The sequence below is a fragment of the Cavia porcellus genome, unplaced genomic scaffold (genome assembly GCF_034190915.1).
Source record: "Cavia porcellus strain 051 isolate PalLab524CR breed Dunkin Hartley unplaced genomic scaffold, mCavPor4.1 scaffold_9, whole genome shotgun sequence".
Taxonomy (NCBI): Eukaryota; Metazoa; Chordata; class Mammalia; order Rodentia; family Caviidae; genus Cavia; species Cavia porcellus.
The window spans coordinates 63,411,161-63,434,119 of record NW_026947492.1 but is presented as its reverse complement, the minus strand read 5'-3'; the positions used below and the strand labels follow the sequence as shown (position 1 = coordinate 63,434,119).

The 22,959-nt window shown below is 45.5% G+C and overlaps 2 protein-coding genes and 1 long non-coding RNA gene across 3 annotated transcripts in view; 2 read left to right on the top strand and 1 right to left on the bottom strand.

The window, feature by feature from the left end:
* Positions 1-22,959, bottom strand: part of Stim1 (stromal interaction molecule 1) — a 231,260-nt gene that overhangs the window by 193,485 nt on the left and 14,816 nt on the right. The gene's annotated exons all lie outside the window — the stretch shown is intronic.
* On the top strand, positions 149-6,917 carry LOC106026132 (uncharacterized). Its single transcript, XR_001199784.2, has 2 exons — positions 149-1,119; positions 6,492-6,917. It is a non-coding gene; the product is annotated as an uncharacterized LOC106026132 (long non-coding RNA).
* Rhog (ras homolog family member G) lies at positions 10,515-22,602 on the top strand. The gene is made up of 2 exons (XM_063256610.1): positions 10,515-10,668; positions 21,402-22,602. The coding sequence occupies exon 2, from the start codon at positions 21,469-21,471 to the stop codon at positions 22,042-22,044; it is 576 nt and encodes a 191-aa protein (XP_063112680.1). The 5' UTR covers positions 10,515-10,668; positions 21,402-21,468; the 3' UTR covers positions 22,045-22,602.

Below are 22,959 nucleotides of genomic sequence, written 5' to 3'. Positions count from 1 at the left end.
CCCAGCCCCCTACTCCCCGACCTCCATAGCTCCGCCCTCCCGTCACGCCTCACAGCCAATCGGCTTCCGCCTCCCTGCGACTTGGGAATTAGCGCGCTCCTTCGCCCTGCACAGCGGTCCCTGGTGAGCAAACATAGGTACTGCAGACACCAGAGCTCCTGACAGGCCCTGCCCCTTTGCGGAGGGTTGGGGAGTGAAGAAGAGGCCCGCCCCGGAGGAGGCCCATTAGGGCTGAAAGTGTTTTCAGAGGAAATCATGCTGAAAAGTAAAATGAACTGTCCGGACCACTTTAGACTAAATTCTCCTACATACGTACTTTGAGACTAGGCTAAAAGAGTTCATCTGCCTTCTGACCCCATGCTCCCCACCCCTCTAACGTGTCGGATGCCCTTGCTTAGCTTTTACAGCCGGATTTGCTACCCACCCTTCGAGGCCCCATCCCTCCCCCACTCCTGGAGGTTTTTGCGGTAAGGGGCCATAGCTGGGTCCCTCTCTGCATCTAACTCTAGCAGCTCTCTGAGTCAGTTGTAGGAGGTGATAACGACGTGAGAATGCGCTCCCAAGTGAAGAGAGCCTCGCCTGAGCCTGCCTGCACTTCCTGTTCTCACGCATACAGTCATCAGCAACAATTTACTGAAACCTCCTCTGTGCCCTACCCTGTCCTTGGCACCAAAGGCAGGAGAAAGGATTAGGCCTGGTGGCTCCTCTGGCTGACAGTGCTAAACCAGCTCCTGTTCTGAGCAAGCTCTTTGAAGACCAGAATGCGGATTTGTCCAACAGCTGCTTGGCTTACGGGTTAGGCTGTTGCTACAAAAATATACCTCTAACGTCATCTACTACTGCTCTATTAATCTCCTATCAAACTGGCCTTTTTTCTCTCTTCCTCTCAGTGCTGGGGGTGGAACCCAGGACTTCAGGCAAGCTAGGCATGCACTGTTATACCTAACAGTGATCCTAACTAAGGTCCCCAAACATAACCAAACTTTTAGCAACCTTTGTATCTGCTGTTACTTGTGCCTCAAAAGCTCCTCCCTGCACCTGGCTGTTAATAGAACTAGCCTCTCCTTCCTCCACAGACAGTGTAATGTCTCCTTAGAAATCCCTACCCAGAAATGTATGGTAAGTATGGCCCCTCCTTAAATTTGTGATTGTGAGTTTTCAGAGTTCATTTGTCTCTATGACCCTTCACACAGAAAGTGCTCAGGGCAAGCTGACTGACAAGAGATAATTCATTGCTTTTGTTTGTTTTTTTGTTTTTCAGATAGGGTCTCATTGTATAGTGTAGGCTGGACTTGAACTCCGTTATGTATTGTAGGCTGGCTTTGAACTCACTACAGTCCTCTTGCCTCAGCTTCCCAAAGTGCTGGGAATTTGGGTTTTTTTGAGATGGTCTTGCTATGTAATTGTTGTTTTTTTTTTTTTTTTTTTTTTTTTTTTGGTACCGGATATTGAACTCATGACCTCAGGCTTGCCAGGCAGGAACCTATGCCATTGCGCTAAGTCCCCAGCCCCTTTTGCTATGTAATTCACTATGTAGTGCAGGTTGGCCTCAAACTTGCAGTGATTCGCCTGCCTCAGACTCTGAGAGACGACATTATAAGTGCTCACCACCATGCCCAGCTCAGAAATCTAGGCTTTTATGTAAAATATTACTTTTTTTTTTTTTTTTTTTTTTTTTTTGGTATTGGAAAATGAACCCAGAGCCATTGCACTGAGCTACATTCCACCATACTCCCTTTTCAAGACCATGTCCCACTAAGTTGCCCAGGCAGGATTCAGAATACTCCCAGTGACATATTCCTTTTTTACTATTGTGCAATTAACTTCTAATATAATATAATATAATATTTATTATATTTTTTATATTTAAAAGTATATGTGTAAAAATATACTTTAAAAATAACTTTAAAAGACTCAAATCAAGCATGGTAACGCATGCCTGTAATTCTATCTACCTAGGAGGCCGAGGCGAGCAGATGGCAAGTTTAAGGTCAGCCTGAGCAACACAGCAATAAAAAATTAAATTAAAATTTAAAGTATAAGCATACAACTCATGGCTGGCAATGTAGCTCAGTGGTAGAGCTCATGCTTTGCATCCACCAAGCCTTGGGTTTGGTCCCCAGTACCACACAAATAAATAAAATATAAAACCTTATACATCCAGGTGTGGTGGTGCACACTTATGATCCCAGCACTCTAGAGGCTTCGGCAGGTGGATTGCTGAGGCCAGCCTGGGCTACATGACAGATTCAAGACTAGCCTGGACTACATGGTGAGATCCTGTCTCAAAAAACCAAAAAATAAGATAAAATAAAATCCTGTATTGACCACATAAAACACATCTGTAGCCCAGATTAATCCCTCACTATTACTTTATCATTTCTGCCTAAGCCATCTAACCTATGCACTCATTCAGTTAAGAGAAAATGCAAGGAAAGAGCAAACTAAAGCTTGCTTAACACAACTTCCTTTAAATTTAAAAACATCATTGCTCTTAGCCACCACATGATTTATTTAGAGTATGAGTGCATAACCTATTTTTCACATAAAGCCTAGGTCCTGGAGGCAAGAAAGCAGATTGGTTACCAATTCACACCAAGACCCTGAACTTCTCAGAGCTTGTTGCATTTCCTGTAAAGTTAAAATGGTGTCTAGGAACCAAAAATAGAATCACCAAATGATCTAGCAATTCTACCCCTGCATATATGCTCAAGAGAAATGACAGCAGGGTCTCAAATATTTGTACACTCATGTTCACAGTGCCTTAGACCAATGATGACAACGTGTGATGAGCCAAAGGTTGTATTTTAGGGGGAAAAAAGAAAACATCAAAAGTCACCTTTTCCGTTGGTATCGCCCTGCTTTGTCATTTCTGCTATACCTTAGAGCATTCATATAGCTAGACTTTGATAATCTAATATTTCTCTTCACCATTAGCCTCTGAGTTCATCAAGGAGTGCATTTCATTCATTTCAGATTCTCACAGATCAGGTTCCCCAGTACATAAACATGTTGTTAAGTAAATGAATAAATTATGTGTCTGTACCGCAGCCTAACTCCCCTTCCTCCACACTCCAGGGCTTCTGGTCACCAGTAGCTTTCATTTAGAAAATCAAAGAAACCTGGTGAGAAATAGTCAAGAAGAGTCAGCTCCAGCGGCATAAGCACCTGCCTTGCAAGCAAGCAGTCGTGAGTTCGAACCCTGGTACCGATAAAAACGAAAAAGACAAAAAAAAAAAAAAAGAAGAGTCAGCTCTGCTCCAAAAGTTTAGGAATTCCTGAGTTTGGGCAGTATTATTAGTGGTGCTCCCTGGTGTCCAAAAGTAGGAAATACAGCTAACACTGAGAAACTGGCTGGGTAGGAATCGGCTTCTACAACAGAGGATCATCCCTACATTCAGGATCAATTCTAGAATCTTACTGCCAGTATTCATTTCTTTGTTTAACAGCTATTTATTTGTTATATAGATACATATAACAACCTGGTTCCTATCCTCCAAGAGCTTAGTTTTTAGGAAAAATACTTATGTGTATACAGAGACCATTAATCTTGAGAAGGATTGGTACAGGGGTAGGTGAGGAAGCATAGAGAAGGGACAACTCCCTAAAGTAGCTAAGGAGACTTTGCAGATGCACATAGATAAGGGAGGCAGCAAATAGAAAGCCCTGGTACTTGAATTCCTTGCTCAGTAAATAGCAATCATGCTGTTCTAGAATCATGCTGGGCATGGTGGTATACACCTGTAATGCCAGCTCTCAGGAGGCTGAGGCAGGAGTACTGCCACAAGTTGGAAGCCATCCTGGGCTACATAGTGGGTACAATGCCAGCCTGAACTACTTACTAAGACCTTGTCTCCAGAAAAAAAAAAAAAAAAAAAAAAAAAAAGATGTGGGGGAATTGCTGGAAATATCCAAGATCTGCTGTGTGGCTCTGGGCAAGTGACTCAACTTTTCTGGCCTCAGTTTCACCATTTGAAACAAAAAGCAGGTGGAAAGAACTCTATAAACTTTTTTTTTTTAAATTCTATAGGGTTCTGGGGCTATAGTTCAGCAATACTGCACCTGCCTGCCAAGCATGAGTTTGATCACTGGTACCAAAAAACCCCAATTCTATAAAGTTTAGGTGAACTAATATGTGTAAAACAATTAAACAGTGCCTTGCATAATATGCTAAATAAACACTGGCTCTTAGTGTCTGGCAAGGAATTTCAGAGTCATTAAGGAATTACATCAAGATCAAGTATGTATAATTTACAGAGATCATTCTGGTAATAATATAGATTATAGAGGTAGAAGCTGGAAACAAATGTGGTGGTTTGAAAACTCAGCTTGCTGGGGATTTAGCTTAGTGGCTTAAGCACCTGCCTGGCAAGCACAAGGTCATGAGTTTGATCCCCAGCACCAAAAAGAAAGAAAAGAAAACCCAGCTCACCTTCTTCTTAGATATATAATTTTAGGCAGGACCTAACAAGTAATTATGAAGTTTTACTGGGCAAGTGGTAGGAATAGAAAAGGATCCAGGTTGGAGAAATATTTGATGAGTAGATGATTAGATGAGAAAATAAAACCAATTAAAATTTATAATACCCAGGCATGGTGGTGCATATCTGTAATCCCAGCTCTTGGGAGGTTGAGGCAGGAGAATCACCTCAAGTCTGAGGCAAACTTGGGCTACGCAATAAATCCAGGTTAGCCTGAACGACATATCAAAACCCTGTCAAAAAAAAAAAAAAAAAACTGGGTGTAATGGTGCATGCCCATAATCCTGGCACTCAGGAAATTGAGGCAGGAGGATTGCTGGGAGTTTGAGACATTGCTGGGCAATGTAGTAAGTTCAAGGCCAGCCTGGACTACGAAGTGAAGTCCTGTCTCAAAACACACACACACACACAGATTTAATAATAACCAGGCATGGTGGCACATGACTATATTCTCAGCACTTGGGAGACTGAGGCAGAAGGCTCTCAGTGAGTTTAAGACTAGCCTGAGCTACATAATGAATTCAAGTGCAGTCCCTAAATTGCATAGTAAGACCCTGTCTCAAAAGAGAAAACAAACAAACAAAAAAAAAAGATTTAATAATAATTGTAACTTTATAGGATTTTTTTTACCTGGGATCAAATTCACAGCTTCACATTTATCAGGCAAGTGCTTGAGCCACTGAGCTAAATCCCCCCAGTTCCTTAGAAAATACTATGTTAAACATGCTACATTCAATCATTCATTCAACAGATACTTACAGGTATTAAAGTACCAGACACTGTCCTGGGCACTGAACAAAATAAGAAAAACTTGTTCACATAAAGCTGTTGTATTACACTATATCTATATAATTAATATCTACAGAAATCTTGTGATATAGACCTATTTTAGAGAAAAATAGTAAGAATCAGCTAAGTTCAATTTTCCTATCTGCAGGTATAGTGGTATTATCTGCCTCACTGTGTTGTTCTGTTTTGTTTTGATTTTATCGGTACCAGGGATTGAATTTATGACCTTGAGCTTGCAAGGCAGGCGCTTATGCCGCTGAACTAAATCCCCAGCTCAAGTCATGTTTTTGTTTTTTTTTTCTCACTGTGTTGTTATATTAATTTAGCCAATAAATATAAAGCATTTGGGGCTGGGGTTATAGCTCAGGGGTACAGCACCTACCTGGCAAGCACAAGGTCCTGAGTTCAATTCCCGTATACAAAAACAAATTTAAAGCATATATGTTACATTAAAACATTCAATAATTTAGTCATACATGGTAGTACATACCTGTAATCTCAGCAGTCTAGGAGCCTAAGCCAGGAGAATGACAAGTTCAAAAGCAGCCTGAACAATTTAGGAATTTAGTAAAACTCTGTCTCAAAATTTAAAAGATAATAATAAAATAAAAGAAGCGGGGCTGGGGATTTAGCTCAGCGGCATAAGTGCCTGCCTTGCAAGCAGGCAGTCATGAGTTCAATCCCCGGTACCGATAAAAAAGGAAAAAAGACAAAATAAATAAATAAATAAAAGAAGCTAGGATTACAGCTCAATGAAAAGGCCCTGGGTTCAACCTTCAATAAGGAAGAAAAATATTAGTAACTTGACCAGGCTTACACAGCAAGTAGAAGGCAAATATGAAAATTAGGGAAGGAAGAGAAAAGATCAAATAGTGACTTATATAGAGGCATCTTCAGAAGTTGAGTTGTTCTTAGATCACTAGGACTGTGGAAGGAGGAATTTCCCAGAGGGGATTATGCTAGATGATCTGAGTACCTCACAGTTTGGAGAATCTCAAAGACTCAAAGGTGTTCTGGAGGCCATTAGGACAACTACTGTCCTGCCTGCCTAGGAAGAGGACTTGTCTTGGAGGACAGGGCAATTGCCATTGTTCCCACACCCCATCTACTTAGTTCTTCCAGGGAATAGAGAACAAAGGACTAGAGGACATTACTGTACAACTGTTTAATTTGTCACTTCCCTTGTTAGTTCTCTCTGCTGTTTTCTTTTGCCCATTACAGCCCAGAAAAATACAACAGGGATCTTGTCTTTGGCAGTACTGATAAAGAGAAGTAATGAAAAGAAGACAAAGAGGCAGAGAGAAGAGACACCAGGGATCAAGAGAAGATTCAACTTGCCAAGTGGGCATGGTGGTGCTTACCTGTAATCCCAGTCCTGAGAAAGGCTGAAGCAGGAGGATCATGAGTTTGAGGCCAGTCTGGACTAGTGTGTTCAAGATCTGTCTTAACTACATAGACCTATCTTAAATACTCCCCCCACAAAAAAAAAAATTCCTGAAAATATCACTGGGGGATGGAGTTGTGCAATTAGGCAGCTTGCACTAGCCACTCCATAAATATGGTTTTGTTTAATCCTTGCACTCCCACAAAGCACTCTATATTCTTCATTTCCATTATAAAATAAAACAGAATGAGATGTTGTCTCTATTACATGCTCCTGTAGTGCACTGTACTTTTATGTTAGTGCCTGTTTAAGTTCTATCTTGTTAGTTACATCTGACTGGGAATTTGTCTGTGTTTTCTCTGCTTCATCACTGATACATAACACTATGCCTGACAACAAGGAGATTTTCAAATAAATGTGCATTGAAGGAATGAATGTAAGGGGTCAGGTTCCTGTCAAAGGCCACACTGTAAGTGTTTCTACTAGGATCTGAATCCTATCCGTCTGTTTTCAGAATCTATGATCTATAGTCTGCCCTATCAAGTACTTTCTGAGGTTTTTGGGGGGTTTTTTGGTTTTGCTTTTGGTTTGGGGGTTTTTTTTGCGGGGGCGGGGGGTTTGCTTGTTTTGAGACAGGGTCTCAAGCTCAGGCTTGAACTCACTGTATAGTTCAGGCTGGCCTCGAACTCCTGCCGATCCTCCTGCCTCAGCCTGTCAGTGCTGGGATTATAGGTGTGTGCCACTATACCTGGCCCCAAATACTTTCACCTGTTTTATTTCTATATCTCCTATAACCATGGGTGTCCCAGTCTCAGCGACTTCAGAGCATGCATACACACTACCTACCAGAACTCACTATGCAGGAAATGCTACTAAGAAAATAGAAGCATGCCCTTTTCTTTCTCTTCAGTTCAGCAGTCTCCTTCCTAAACCTTTGCAAATTGTTCCACCTAACCATGTATCTCCCTCTCCTAGGCTTTATTGCCCTTTCACGTGTTGTTCCATCTCTATGACTATGATGATTCTGCATGTATTAGTAATGTATTAAAACAATTTGATTTTGGGGCTGGGGATTTAGCTCAGCGGCATAAGCGCCTGCCTTGCAAGCAGGCAGTCGTGAGTTCAATGCCCGGTACCGATAAAAAGGAAAAAGACAAAAAAAAAAAAAAAAAAAAAAAACCCAATTTGATTTCGTAGATGTTTACTGCAGGCAAATGTATGCTCAGGCCTGTCTGTGTCAGGCCCAGTGGGTGGACACACAGATGAATCAGATACCACCTCAAAGGAGGAGACAGACAGACATTAGGTATGGATACAATTTACTGGAGCACAGAGTATGATGATCTAAGTGGTATTAAAGAACTATGAGCAATATGCTACATGCATAAACCTTAATTACTTAATTATTATTCTGAGGAGTATAACATAGAAGGTCAGAGCTCAAAGGTATCATCTAGTTCAACCCCTTGTTTTTTAGTGGAGGAAACTGAGATCCAAAGAAGGGTAGGGCCTGGCCTAACATCTCACTTATCTGTCTGGCTGAGCCAACACAAGATTTCAGGATCTTCTGAAACACAGTCCTGGGCACTTCCTCCTCTGCTAGCTTCATAGGCAACAGCCTCTTGAGCATGAGATTCTAGGGTCAGGTTCTCCCTCCTGAAACAGAGCTAGGCAAGCCCAAGACAACAGTCTCAGGAAGTACAGTCTGACTGGCTGCCAAACCAGTCACTTGACCTGTGGTACCTAAGTGCTCTAACCACACCTACCCTGATTTTTCTTTTCTTTTCTTTTTTTACTGGAAATTTAAAAACTCAAAACAAAAAGAAAGCAACTCTGTAACCAGAACACCAGTATATAAATCAGATAAAAAGAAAACTTTCTCCAGTTGTAGGAAGTGAGTTCAAGGCCCAAAGTCCTCCTATTTTCCTGCTTTTGGATTCTGGAAAAGGAACTAGAAGAAACACAGCTCAAAACATTTTTGTGAGACCTTTTGAAGGTTTCACTAGGTTGCTCAGAGTGGCCTTAAACTCAAGGCAATCAATCTTCCTGCCTCAGCCTCCCCAGTGCCAGGATCAAAAGTGTGCATCACTACACCTGGCCAATAAGATATAATTTTTAGTGGCTTCATAGAAGCCATTTTAGTGTGTGGTCGGCCTCTGAACGCTGTCATTTAAGGGACTCACAATCCTTCCTTCACTCATTAACCATGAAGCACCAGTCTCAGGATTCCCAAGAGGGTACAGAGGAAGACAAAATTTTCCCCTTCTCCATCCTGCTCTTCCTTCCCTAGAGAGGAGTTTGTCACAAACGTTATGGAGACCAAAGAAGAGAAAGACCCACCTCTCCCTGGGAAAAAAACGCTAGCTTCCTGGAGACGGGTCTTGGAGAATTTTTTTCATACTTTTTTTTGTCTTTTTTCCTTTTTATCGGTACCAGGGATCAAACTCACGGACGCCTGCTTGCAAGGAAGGTGCTTATGCCTCTGAGCTAAACCCCCAGCCCCCGGTCTTGGAGAATTGAATCCATCCATTCAGAATCATTCATGAATCTTGAGGGAGTTTCTAACGTTGCTTTTGATATAGTAACCAGGCAGTGACAACAGGCCTTTTATACCCATTCTTTTTTTTTTTTTTTTTTGTCTTTTTCCTTTTTATCGGTACCAGGGATGGAACTCACGGCTGCCTACTTACAAGGCAGGCGCTTATGCCGCTGAGCTAAATCTCCAGCCCCTATACCCATTCTATTATTATTATTATTATTATTGTTTTTTGGTACTGGGGATCAAACTCACGACTGCGCAGCACTTGCAAGAACGACTGCGCAGCACTTGCAAGACAGGCGCTTATGCCGCTGAGCTAAATCTCCAATCCTCTGTTCTATTATCTTAACAAGTACAGGTGTAGAAATGATTTTACCCTACAGAGTTGAGGCTCACAAAGGTTAAACTACTTGTTTCTGGAATCGACCCTCCTCTTTATCTAGAAGGCAGGAACCTTCTCTTAAAAACTCAGTTCTTTTCTCCCTTGCACACAGCCCACAGCTGTGCACGTGGTAGGCGCTCAGCAAGTTGGCGTTGAACCAAGGATGATTGATTCTCAAATCGAAGCTCCCACATTCAAGGTCTGGGAGCAGAAGCACCAGAGGGCGCCCACGAGTCCACGCACCGGCCAGTCCCCAGGGCCCAAGCCAGCCCTCAGCCCTGGGTGCGGCCCTGCGCCTCCAAGCCGCGGCAAGCCATGGGGAGAACAGGGAGCAAAGGGAGCCCCACGTTCTGGGTGCGCTGCGCCCCAGCCCCCAGAGCTGAGGCGCGCGGAGCAGCAGGGTGCGGAACGACAACACGACATCCTGTTTTTGGGGCCCGCGACTCCGCCTGCGCCTCTGCTGATCGCGTCTTTCCCCGGGGTGCTGACGCCAACTCTCCCCACACATACCGCCCCCCCCCGCCCATCTCTCCACCCTCCCCAGGGGTCTGAGGCCTTTCCACTGCTGATTCACCACCTCCGCCACCCCCAGGGCTCAAGGCAGGGGTGGGGACTGCTCCAGCCTGACCGAGCACGGCTGTACCCCAGCCAACCCGGGCCACCACTCGCTGGACGTGGCTGAAGCCACCAGGCCTAGGGGCGCCTTCTCCGCATTCCCGCGGAGATCGGTGGGGATGAGATACTGGTTCCTGACGCCTAGCATAGGGCCTCTGCTGGGTGGGTTGGCCCGGAGGAGGCGAGAGACCAGTCCTGGGAGGCCTAACCTAACAGCCTCAGGGCGAGGGGTGGAGAAAGCAGGGAGCGCGGGAGCTGGCCAGGGCGTAACTTGCAGCTGGGACCCCGGCAGGCGGGAGGGTGGGCAACGCGCGACCGCGGACTTCCTGGTGGCGCCCCGCCCCGGCCCGCCCCCGCGCCCCGACCCGGCCCACCGGCCCGCCCCCCCAACTTCCTCCGGCCGCCCGCTCTCACTTCCTTCTAGAGCCCGGAGCCGCTGCAGCCGCCCCCAGCTCCCCCGCGGCGGGGAGGGCACCAGGTGAGGCCTGGCCGGGGCCGGGCCGGCGGGGAGGGGTCTTGGGGAGGGGACACTGGCCGGCCTCGGAGTGGTGCGGGTGCGGGCAGGAGAAGGTTGCTTGCAGGAGGCCGCGGGCGGAGGCTCTCGACTCGCTCTAAATTGGGCGGGCGCGGTCGGCCGGGCGGGGCGGGGACCGGGCCACTGCGAGCCGGTGGCGCTCGGGGAGGGTGGGTTCCGAGCGTCTGTGCTGGCTTCTGGAAGCCGCGAGGGATCCCTGAGATCCAAAGATTTCGAGCGAGCAACCTGAGAGGTTTCTGAAGTTGGAAGGCAACGGGGCTGGGAGACAGAAGTGGGGCGTCCTCAAAAGTTGGAGGGAGGTGTACAGATGTGGGGGGCTGGGTTGGAGAAGGCGCTCTTTTGCTCCGGCAGTGGTGACATTTGTGTGGCTGGGGGGACGGGGGCGGTGTTGGGGCCTCTGGAGCCCGAGACTGCAGAGAAGGAGTGTCTCCCGGGAAGATAGGTGCCAGTCCAGACCTACACTCTCGGGCCACAACGCAAGGGCCTCCTGCATTCAGGAAGAGCCTACGGGCAGCCCTTGTACCTACTGTTTTTCTCTCTATTCTCTTTTTTGAGTCCTGACCTCTCCAATCCCAGGAGCCAAGTAACATGTATTTAGTGAACAAACATCTACAGTGCTTAACTGATCGGAGCCTGGGCTTGAGCTTTTGGGGTAAACTGAAGAAGAAAAAGGACGTAGACTTGCCTTGTGACTGGAGGAGGAGAAACTCATTCAGAGATACAGACGGTCATTGACACGCTATAAGGTCTCAGGGATGCAGCAGGGCTTTTGGCATCTGGGAATGATTGCGCTCCATCTCCAAATCTTGCCCTTCATTCTTAGTCCATGGATTCTACGTATTCTCATACTTGCCCCACCCTCCTTTAGTGTCTCCAGACTCTCCTTCCCCTTCAGCCACTTTTCCCTCATACACGCAGGCATACCTAGGCCCTGACCTCATACTTAACCCTGTGCCTCTGTTCCTTTTGGTTCCCTGCAGTCTTCTCTTCCCATCTTCAGGCTGCCATACACATACGATATCTACCCTTTCCTTGCTTCTCCCCTCTTTCCTCCTGACCCCTCAACCAGGGGAACCGGTCCCTTTCTGCCGCTCTTTTCTAACTTTGGGGTCAGAAACTACTGTACAAGACTTGAGTTTGAAGCCTTTTCAAACCTCTCTAGGTTGGAGAAGCAGGCTGCAGCCTCTCAGTGATAGAGATGATTAAAGGGCTAGAAATGTATGTATGTCTGTGTGTGTGTGCGTGTGTGTGTGTGTGCGCGTGCGCGCGTACATACACGCGCGTACGTACACACAGATGTCAAATGTCTGCATGTATACATCTTTATTTTTGGAGATAAAACTGGCATCAATTTTGAAAAGGCCAGAGCAGAAGCTAGCCAAATGAAAGCAACCTGCAGTGGGTGACATTGTGGTTAGGCAGGAGGAAGCTGTCTGTAGCAGTCAAGAGTAGGTTGACAGGAATAAAACTGGTGAGAGAGGCCATGGGGAATGGAAATTGCCCCAACTCTTGTGTACTTCTGCAAGAGGCCATGCCTGGGGGCTGGGGGATTGCCTGAAGATCCCTGACTCCCATACCAACAACTGGCTCTAACACCACCTGGTGAGGAGAATGGGATGGGCCACCTAGTGTGATGAGAGGAGAGGGAGGGAACTAAGACAGGATCCTGGAGGACAGACTCCTGCGTGTCTAATTTCAGTCATAGCTGTACTAACAGGAGAAAGGTGTTAGGCAAACGTGTCTGCCCATCTTTCCTGTTGCCTTCTGGAGTCTGTCCAGGTTGGGCAGCCACTTATCCTGCTCTGTACCAGGGCCTTGATGACCAAGGAGACTTCTGGAGTTCTGCTGACCTTTCTGCCTTCACGCATTGCCCTCTCACCTCAGGCCTCATTCCCTCTCAGGAGTTTCTCCCAAGACTAACTTGATTTATCTTAACTTTGTAAGCTGTCTCCATTCTGGAGCTCCTTCCTCAAATCTTTGGCTGTATGCTAAAGGATCCTGTTTCTCTTCAACCTCTACCAGTCTTCCGTATTCATTTCTCTCCACTAGGCAAAAAAGAACTGAGGGCCAGGGATTTAGCTCAGCAGTATAAGCGCTGCCTGGCAAATATGAGGTTGTAAAGTTCGATTCCCAGCACCAAAAAATATACATGTATAATAAAACAAAGTAAAATAGAAATGAAGGGGAGCAAGTGCTACCATTTGGGGACCTCTTGAGCGCAGATAAATTTAAGAGCCATTTTCCTTTCCTATGCTGTCTTCTTCCTTTCTTAGCTTCCTTTCTTTCTTTCCTGTCTCTCCCACAAATCGTCCTTTCTAGTCCTGCCCTTCTACCCATCTGTCTCTCCTGTCATTTCTGGGAGGTACAAAAACTTGCCCCAGGAGGAAATCCCAACACAAGGAAAGAAAAGGTACTTTCTCAGCATCACAGCTCAATATAAATCCCCAGGAGTCCTGATTCTCAGTACTTATTTTAGTATTTCATATAACTAAAGGAACCTATTAGAGATATGAGGGTAAAGAAAGGTTGGAAGAAATAGTGGAAGTTTGAGCTAATTGCCAGAAAGTCATTACTGGAAAAATGTAGTGGGATGGGAGGGATTTAAATGGGAAAATACCATCAAGGGGGAGAGGGTCTAGCCTAAGACACTGCTGTTGTGCTCTTAGCTAAAGAATTGTGGTCAAAGGTGGCACATGGCCAGGGATTTAGCTCAGTGGCATAAGTGCCTGCCTGGCAAGCGTGAGATCATGAATTCAATCCCTGGCACAAAAAAAAAAAAAAAATTGGCACATGAAAAGAAGTGACAGTGTGACATTGTCACAGATCCTGGTTAGGAATCTAGGATTTGGAAACTTGTTTCTGGCAAGAGTTAGCCCAGATGGTGTGGCTGATGTGAGCCTTTAGGGGGTTTTGCGCAGAAAGATTGTGGCTATAGTGGGACAACTGGATACTAGGATGACTGTAGTTGGAGCTGGGAATAAGGAAGGTACTGAGGCTCGCCCTAAAAACCCCTCCTTCTGTATACAATGTGGATCCCTTAGAAGTAAGGTTTGTAGGGGTCCGTGAGAAGAGCTGAGAAGGGAAACCAAAGACAAAGCCGAGGCCACCTCCCCAGATTAGACTGGTTTTCCTGTCCAGGGTCCAGCTTCCTCTTTTGTCCTCATTTCATATGGGGGGAGGGCATCTTCCCAGGAGCTGAAGACCAGAGGAGGAGCTTCTCACCTTGGGCAGGGCCACTTTGGCTTGCTGTTCAATAATGTTAGTGCTAAATTGACAGTACAAGTTGTGTGAGGCATGGAGGCCTGGGAAATTAGAGGCAAAAATGGCTCAGATGTATGTCAACCTGATGCCTTTGGCCCATTTCCAAAAGATAAATGATGGCAGGGCCATCCAGAATAAAGTAAGAGAAATGGATCCAGCCCCAGGCCAGAGTAACAGTGCTCACCTTTTTGTGAGACCTATGTCCTTGTGCTGGATTTGCAACCAACTCTCTTGTATCACCTTGATCATTTTAGTTTCTCTTTGCTCTGTTTCACATTAGAAGTTGCATGATCAGTTCTTCTAAAGGGCACAGTGAACATTGATAGCTTTGACGAAGAGACTCCTTATAGCAGTGCCCTCTACTCTACCCTCCTGTCTCTCCAGACTTCATTTGACAGTCTCTCATATCTCTAAGTATTTGGGGTAGGACTGTGGCCCTTTCCCCAACACACAAGGATTGCTATTTACCAGGGACAGCAAGATTGGGAGTACCCGCCCCCCCCCCCCACTCCAGCCGTACCCCTGGCAATGGAAAATAGATGCCTGAGTTTCCCTGGTGGAAATAGATGCTTATTTTCCCTGGTGGAAACCCCCTCAGGCCTTGGGCAGGGCTGAAGGGTTTGAGCAGCCCTGGGTTATTCTGTGGGTATTTTCAGGTGAGGGAGGCAGGATTGGGAGGATGGTGCTTCTGTACAGTCTCATGTGAAATGAGCAAAGGCAAAGGAAGTGCCACTTCACAGACGTTTCATGGGGCCCGGGGACTGCTGGGCAGCTGCTAGGCTGAGGAGGAAGCCAGTGTGTGAGCCTTCCTCTGCTGCTTGGTGGGGGAGGGGGCAACCTCCTTGGCTCCCCCAGCCACAGCTGTCCTGGCTCTACGGCTTGCTTACCCTCTCTGTGAAACACCCCTGGTGCTGGGATGGCCAGAAAAGGGAGGAAACTGAGATTTAACTGAAAGGGTCCTAATCTCCTACAGCCTTGCAAGGTCTGACTCATTGGTTCCTCCTCTTTAGCCCCTAATCAGTAACCATCAACTCTCACCTTTTATGCCACTTAAAGCAGTTGGGGTCCTCTGCAGGCCTGGACAATGGAGCATGGTCAGAGGTGAGCATTTGGCAGCACACCTGTAATCTCAGTACCTAGGAAAGCTGAGAATTGCAAGTTTCAATCTTGCCTGGGCAATTTAGCAAGACTGTGTCTCAAAATAAAACAATAAATAAAAAAAGCATTGGTGGTATAATTCGGTGGTAGGGGACCACTGGGTTCAATCCCTAGTTTAAAAAAAAAAAAAAAAACCTTGAAAAGTGGAGGATCCTACAGTATAAATTTTTAAGGTTGAAGACTGGGAACTAGATTCCCTTGAGTTCTTTCCAGCTTATAGGGAGAAGGAGAAGAAAGAGAGATTCAGCCATTGGCCTGGTCCCAGCCCCACACTGACCTCATGTGTCCCCCAGCTTCCTCCTCCTAGGCCAGCTGCAGCCAGCTGCAGGCCCTGTGAGCCTCCTCGTGTCACCCCTTGTCTGTCTTCCCTTCAAAACAAACAAACAAATGTGCAGAGCCTTTCCAACAGTGCCCCTGCCCCTTGCCTTTCTCTAAGGATCTTCAGGTATTCCAAACCAATCCATAATGAATCGTGGCCACTTTTTCCAACACATCTTCCTCATCCCCTCTGGGCTAGCTCCCCCAGCTTTGCCCCTCACCCTTACAGTGGAGGACACAGCAATATGGCTTGTGTGTGTGTTACCCTAATTTGTGCTCCTTGTGTTGAAAACGAAGTTGGTTACCTTAGTCCTGTGTCTGCTGGGCATAGAGGCTTTTCTTATTCCTAGAACCAGTATCTGTAGATTGATGGAGCAAGAGGTATCAGTCTACAGCTCTTGCTCAGCCCTCTGCTGGCCTTCTACAAATAATTAGGACTGGCTTCCCTCCCTTTGAAGCATCCAGTTAGTTTAGCACAACGAACAGAACAGTAAGACAGTGCTGGGAAAGGCAAGAAGGCAGGAGAAGAGGTTGCTGTAATGTCCTAGAGAAGCTGGGGAATAAAAGTGGACCTTGAAGGACGGGAAGAATCTGAAGTGGCTGAGCAGCACTTCAGGAAGAGAAACTCCCATGTACAAAGCCATGAAGGACACACTGAGCTCATTCAGTTATTTACTGACAGCAACCATGGGCCTCTGGAAAGAGAAATCATCCAGGACCTTGCCCTCTGCAAGATAAGATTCAGATCAGCCTCCATGTGATGTAAGTGTGTGTCTGTGACAGAGACAGGGACTAGACTTTGGCTAGGATAAGTCCACTTGGGACTCAGGTGATTTATAAGTACTTGCCTGGAGGAGATGGTCATGGCTCTTGATTCTGTGAGTACTGCTACCTGTGTTTTGAGGAAGAAAATGTGGAGGCTGCTCTGTAGAAGATCAGAGTGGTTTAGCGAGAGCTGAGGATTGGAGTGCTGTAGTTAGAATGACATACAGAGAGGTCTGCAAAGGGGAGTTCCATTTGAGGGAGGCACATTAGAAATCTGTAGGAGGTTCCCATTGCCTCTACACTCACCCATCTCTTAGAGCCCATTCCTCCCCTCCCCCACTCTCAGTTGGGACACTTCCCCTGCTCTAACGGCCATAGAGATCTGGCAATCAGGCAAACATCAGTGCTTCCTTTTCCTCCCGCTTCTGGGCCTGCCTGGACCACACCCTGAGACCAGGGCCCACACTTAGATAGGAACTTGGAAGCAATGCTCCCAGTGAACTCCCTGCCACTTCAGGGTAATACTAGAAGGAGATTTTGCTTATGCTAAACTTGACTTTTGACTGTCATTGCACTCCTGTAAGATTTAGCATTGCAGTGTTGAGCAGGTAACCGGTGAGAGGCTCTGTCCTTACAGGCTTGGTGTAAGCAAATCAGGAGGCAGTAGTTTTACACCGCTGTGTGTCCAGCCCTATACTCAGAGATTGTCAGCAGTTGAGTTGAGAATTCAGCCTTCAGCATTGGAGAGACATCCACAGGTGGATAATTTATATATAACTGTAGGAAAAGACAAATCACAGTGACCCAAAGTAGGGTTAAAAGGGGTGACCATGCTATGCAAATTCAGAGAATTTAGTAGCAGCACTGAGTGGTGAGACTTTTTTTTTTTTAACCAGTACCGGGGATGGAACTCACAAACCACCTGCTTGCAAGGCAGGTGCTTATGCCGCTGAGCTAAATCCTCAGCCCCGAGTGGTAAGACTTAAGCCAAACCAAAAGGAGTCAGGAAGTTTTGAGAGGGCAGAGGGAATGGAAACAGAAAACAACAAAAACAAACAAAATTGTATAAAAGTTTCAAGACAAAAATAACCTGGCCTATGTTTGGTGCTATAGCATATGAAGTTATACTCAAAGATTTCAAGGAAAGAGACACTATGGTAACTACTTTTATGTCAGGATATCTTGTGGTGAAACACTATTTTGCTTAAATGGTTATGCTTTGACCTGTGCTGTTTTGTTGTTATGCCCTTTTTTATCTCAGTCTCCTTTTTTAAAATTATTTACTTTTTTTTTTTGGTCTTTTTCATTTTTATCGGTGCCAGGGATCGAACTCATGACTGCCTGCTTGTAAGGCAGGTGCTTATGCCGCTGAGCTAAATCCCCAGCCCCCCTTTTTTTCTTTTTAACTAAGGGGAAAATAAAAAAAATAGCAGGATGCATTATAGTAACCCACTTTGATTTCCTGTTAACTTGATTTGAAACCCTGTGTAGCCCTCACCATCTTGCTTTGACTGATTTTCCTCTATTCTGCTTCGCTTGATAGTACCAAATTCGAAAGTATAGGCAAAACTGTAAAGACAGTAAGATTCATTATGACGCCCATTCCGGTTGACTATTATCTTCTTTTAAAGTCCTGTAATGTCTCCAATGTTTTGGTTTTATTCTTTACTGTTTTGTTCAATTTTATTATAACTGATGATATAGGCAATTTTTTTAAGATATTAAGAGCAGTATGGTAACCATTGTTGATCACCTAGTATTTTGTTTTTACATTATCTATTATGTTCATACTTTTGATTTGACTGACTCTGTTCTATTATGTCACATTTGGTTTTACTTTCTTCAAAAAAAAAAAGTAATAAGAACTGTGGGAGTAATAAAACCCAAGATGTGTAATTGTCATTGTACAAAAGAGAGGAAAAGAAAGTGCTCTAAACGATATAACTGCATGTATGTTTGGGTGTGTAGGATGGATAACCATATTACTGAGTTTTGTTGGATCATTGAACAAAACTATTTCCAGTCTCACTGTTTGAAAGTCCACTTTATATGCTTTAATTTTGTAACTTGAATAACTATTTCTACGATAACAATATGTAATCTATTAACTAGTGATTTCCTATTGTTTATTTTTTCTGAAATTCCGTGTAACTTGTACCCTTTTTCTGTTTTTTTTTTTTTCTTTTTCTCCTTAAATAAAAAATAATAATAATAATAATCTGGCCAATTTGTGGAGGATGTTAAGACTCCTCTAGAGCCAGGAGTTGAGAACCCATCTACCTTATGCACACATGTTATATATTAATGCAATTAATGCATACAGCAACCCCATAAGATAGGTACTATTGGTGCTGCATCTGAAAGATAAGGCAGTTGAAGCTTACAAAGGCAGATAATTGTAGATCCAGCATTACCCATTGAATAAGTGGTTAGAATCAGGATTTAAATCCAGGTCTTTGTGATGGCAGAACTCCTTTCAGATTTGAAAGAACTTTGAACACCAAAATGATAATCTGAATTAAAGTAGGACTAAAAAGCCAGAACAAACCATTGTAGTTTGGTTCATACCGTACAGATCTGCAAACATCAGTTTATTTACTGACCAAAGGTTTTTTGGTTTTTTTTTTTTTAAAGCCACTTAGTGAACATAGTCAAACCTGAACTCAGGCAGGCCACTCCTAATTTAGCATTTTGTGGCATTAACATATCTTCTTCCTATTCAGCACACATTAGATACTACATTTTAGCGCATGTATGCCTTTAATGGGCATGGGGAACCTATTTGACTCAGTTCTGGACAAAAGGATTTCAAAGACAAGTATTTTCTTGGGAGATAGGCTAAAGGTCTAGACTAGATCTGAAGAAAGAAAACTGGATGGATGCCACTACTCAAACATACTCGCTTCTTCCTGCCTCTTGGGACAGAAGGCTTTGCTCCTGTAACTTTCTGTGTGCATGGTACATCACAGCTCACAAAGCATTTTTTCATTTTTATGCTCAGGATCCCAGATACAGCCCTGTAAGGCTGGAAGGGCAAGTATTACAGTATCATTCCTATACAGATGAGTAAACTGAGGCTTTAAAGGAAGTAATGTACTTCTCAAGATCACATAGCTAGTAAAGAGTAGCTTTGAGACTGTGTGATGATGCATTTAGAAAAACCTAGGGCCAGTGATTTAGCTCAGTGGCAGAAGCGTCTGCCTGGCAAGTGGCAAGATCGTGAGTTCAATCCCTGGTACCAAAAAAAAAGGAAAAAGAAAAACCTAGGGCTTCGGATGACAAAACTGGGTTTATGTCCTGGCTCCTGTGCTAACTAGCTGTGTAATATTGGTCACTTTAACTACTCTTGTTTCCTCAGGTGTAAAATAGAAATAATACCAGTACATTGTTATAAAGATCAAATGACAAAATATTATGGAATCTATAAAGGCTTGTACCATATAAAGGATTTTTTTTTTTTTTGAGACAAAGTCTTGCTATGTAATTCAGATGAGCTTTGAATTCATTATGTAGCCTAGGCAGCCTCAAACATGATGGCAACTCTCCTGTCTCAGTCTGCCAAGTGCTGGGATTACAGGTTTGTACCACCATGCCTGGCTGCAAAGGCTTTTTATTAATGATCAAGAAGAGCAAATGAACTCAGTAGGTCAGATTCAGGTATCTGGTTCTCTTGGCCTTATACCATACCTTGGATTGATATTGCCTCATTCATAATTTTTTTCAGTGTCAGCCACTGTTCCTTGCCAACCCAGGAACTGTACCCTCCCCTGTCCTTTGAGGGCTGATTTACTGATTGCTGGTTGATAACCACCTCCCTAGAGAATCAGTTGTGTTTTCAGTCTCTTGGGCCTTGTGACTGCTGCCCACAGTTCCGCTCTGGCCTTCCTGCCTGGGCCAGCCCATTGCTGAGATTGCGGAAAGACTTCTCAGTCATAGGCCACACCAGTTTCCCTGCTCTGCGTGGAAATGAAGATTGCAGGCCCTGGAGTGTACTGTGAAATGCCACAGCCTCTGAGATAATCACAAGTAATGGCACCTGACCCCAGGGGCTCGTTAAGCCTTACTTCATTTCCCTAATGCCCTTGTCAATAAGCATTTTTAAACTCCATTTCCTGGAAAGGGAAACTAAGACCCAGAGAGGGTAAGTACCTCATACTCGATTGCCTTGAGTCAGCAGAGCTGGGCTAAAACTTAAGTCTCTGGACTTCCACTCTGAGGTTCTCTACTACTTTGGGGGCCCTTATTTCCTTCCCTGATCCACTGTCTGAAGGTCTCTATCTGGATGTCCTGAGGCTGAACACGCACACACTTATTCATGCAAATAAGATGGAAATATTGTTACTGTGAACCCAAAGGCAACCACATAGAGGAAGCTGGTCCCAGGGGAAGCTGTGGGAAAAAACAGAGACCAACAGAGACCAACCTCTGTGTCCTTTGCAATCGCCACACCACCAAAGTTCCTTTACATTTCCTAGCAGGGAATTCCCCAACACAATCTTTGATTTGTTTGTTTTGCTTTTTATATAGGGTCTCACTTTGTAGTCCTGGCAGGCCTCAAACTCAAGAGTGATCCTCTTACCTCTATGTCCCAAATGCTGGTAATAAAGGTGTGCACTACTACACCCAACCTGTCTTTGATTTTTGAAGCTTTTGCAGTAGTGGTGAGAGATCAAGCTGGTAGGATAGTAAAAGACCTAGGATAAAGTATAATAGATCCTTGCACTTGGACACCCTCTTTCTGTGTCTTCTGTTTCTGCCTATGGGAAAATAAAAATAGCTAATCTTTATTGACCAGGTACAAAATGTTTTATATCTATTAATCTGTGTCTTATAATAACCAAATGAAGCATTAGTGTGTCCCTGCTTTAATGTTAAGAAAACTGAGGCAGAGAGGTGGTTTGTTCAGGGTCATAGTAAGAAAACAATAGATTCAGGATTTGACTTTAGTTAATCTGACATCAAAGTTTCTAGGGCCCCTGACCACCTATACTGCATCATTATAACATGTTCCTTGATACCTTTCCTTGTGTATCTGCCATTCTGTCTGTCTTACTGGAATTTGGCATAATGTCAGTTCATGAACAGTAGCCTATTTCTTCCTGCGTACCCCTCCTACCCGTTCTCAGTAGGTAGAGGTCTCCCTAACCATGAGTGTCCCTCTTCTCCCTGCACAGGTCATTATATCCAGAGGGCCCAGAAGAGGGAGGAGGCACTGCCTCCAGAACAGCAGCTTCGCCCACAATGCAGAGCATCAAGTGTGTAGTGGTGGGTGATGGGGCTGTAGGCAAGACGTGTCTGCTCATCTGCTATACCACCAACGCCTTCCCCAAAGAGTACATCCCCACAGTGTTCGACAATTACAGCGCCCAGAGTGCAGTTGACGGGCGCACAGTGAACCTGAACCTGTGGGACACTGCGGGCCAGGAGGAATATGACCGCCTCCGCACGCTCTCCTACCCTCAGACCAACGTCTTTGTCATCTGTTTCTCTATTGCCAGTCCACCCTCCTATGAGAATGTGAGGCACAAGTGGCATCCAGAGGTGTGCCACCACTGCCCGGATGTGCCCATCCTTCTGGTGGGCACCAAGAAGGACCTGAGAGCCCAGCCTGATACCCTGCGGCGCCTCAAGGAGCAGGGCCAGGCGCCCATCACACCACAGCAGGGCCAAGCACTGGCCAAGCAGATCCACGCTGTGCGCTACCTCGAGTGCTCGGCCCTACAGCAGGATGGCGTGAAGGAAGTGTTTGCCGAGGCTGTCCGGGCAGTGCTCAACCCTACACCGATCAAGCGCGGGCGGTCCTGCGTCCTCTTGTGACCCTGGCATTCAGCTTGGAAGTGTCCCTTCCCTCCCCTCACCAGTTGTGCCTTGGCGCCTTGTCTGCCCCCAGCTGTGCCTTAAGGACTAATTCTGGCATCCCTTGCCAGGGGGCTCCCTGAATGCCTTTTTCTCTCAAGGAGGCCCATAGGGAAGAGGGGTTCGGCCCCCACCACACTCTGCTTGGGAACACCAGGTATTCTCATGAGCTCACCCAGGCCAAGGTTGACCCTCTCCAAGAGGCCAACTTAATGCCTCTGCCCCGTTTTCTGCTACTGACCAATTCATCTAGCTTTCAAAAAGTTGTTGCTGCCTATTGTGGTGCCTCCTCACAGGTTAAGGGCTCTCAGCTGTCTCTAACCTCCCTCGCTGCTCTTGGAACACCCCCCCCCCAAGATGCTCTCTCCCCCAAGGAAGGAGCCACAGAATCCTGAGAAGATAAATGCACCCTAATCTGTTCCCATGTGCCCAGGCCTTATGCATCCACTGACTGACTCATGCTCCTGGGGGCCTTTCCAACCCCCCATCAGTCATCAATAAAACCTCCTGTCTCCAGTGGCCCCGGCTCCTCCCTGTGTGCTGGGGCATTGCGGGGTGGGCATAGGCTAGGGCTCCCCAGAGACTGGGAGCCTTTGTTTCTTGTAAGAGGGGATAGGAAACAATAGGCTTTATTGTATCCCCCCCTCCTGATCCCCAATTTCCTTAACAAAGCTCTATAGCCATAGATGCTATAGTAGACTAGGATGCATCACTCAAGGAAAATCTTCTGATGTAAGAGTCAGAAAGGGACAGGTTGAGAGCCATCAGCTTGAAGGCGGGTGCTCTTAGTCATCCTGAGAGCAGCTTCCTTACACCTCCATGGGGACAGATCTTCCCTGACATATGTTGCAGCTGAAACATAGGCTTCCCAACTGA

What these genes read in the sequence shown, in the direction of transcription:
- Rhog (XM_063256610.1), top strand. Translation starts at nt 21,469, where the DNA reads ATGCAGAGCATCAAGTGTGTAGTGGTGGGTGATGGGGCTGTAGGCAAG.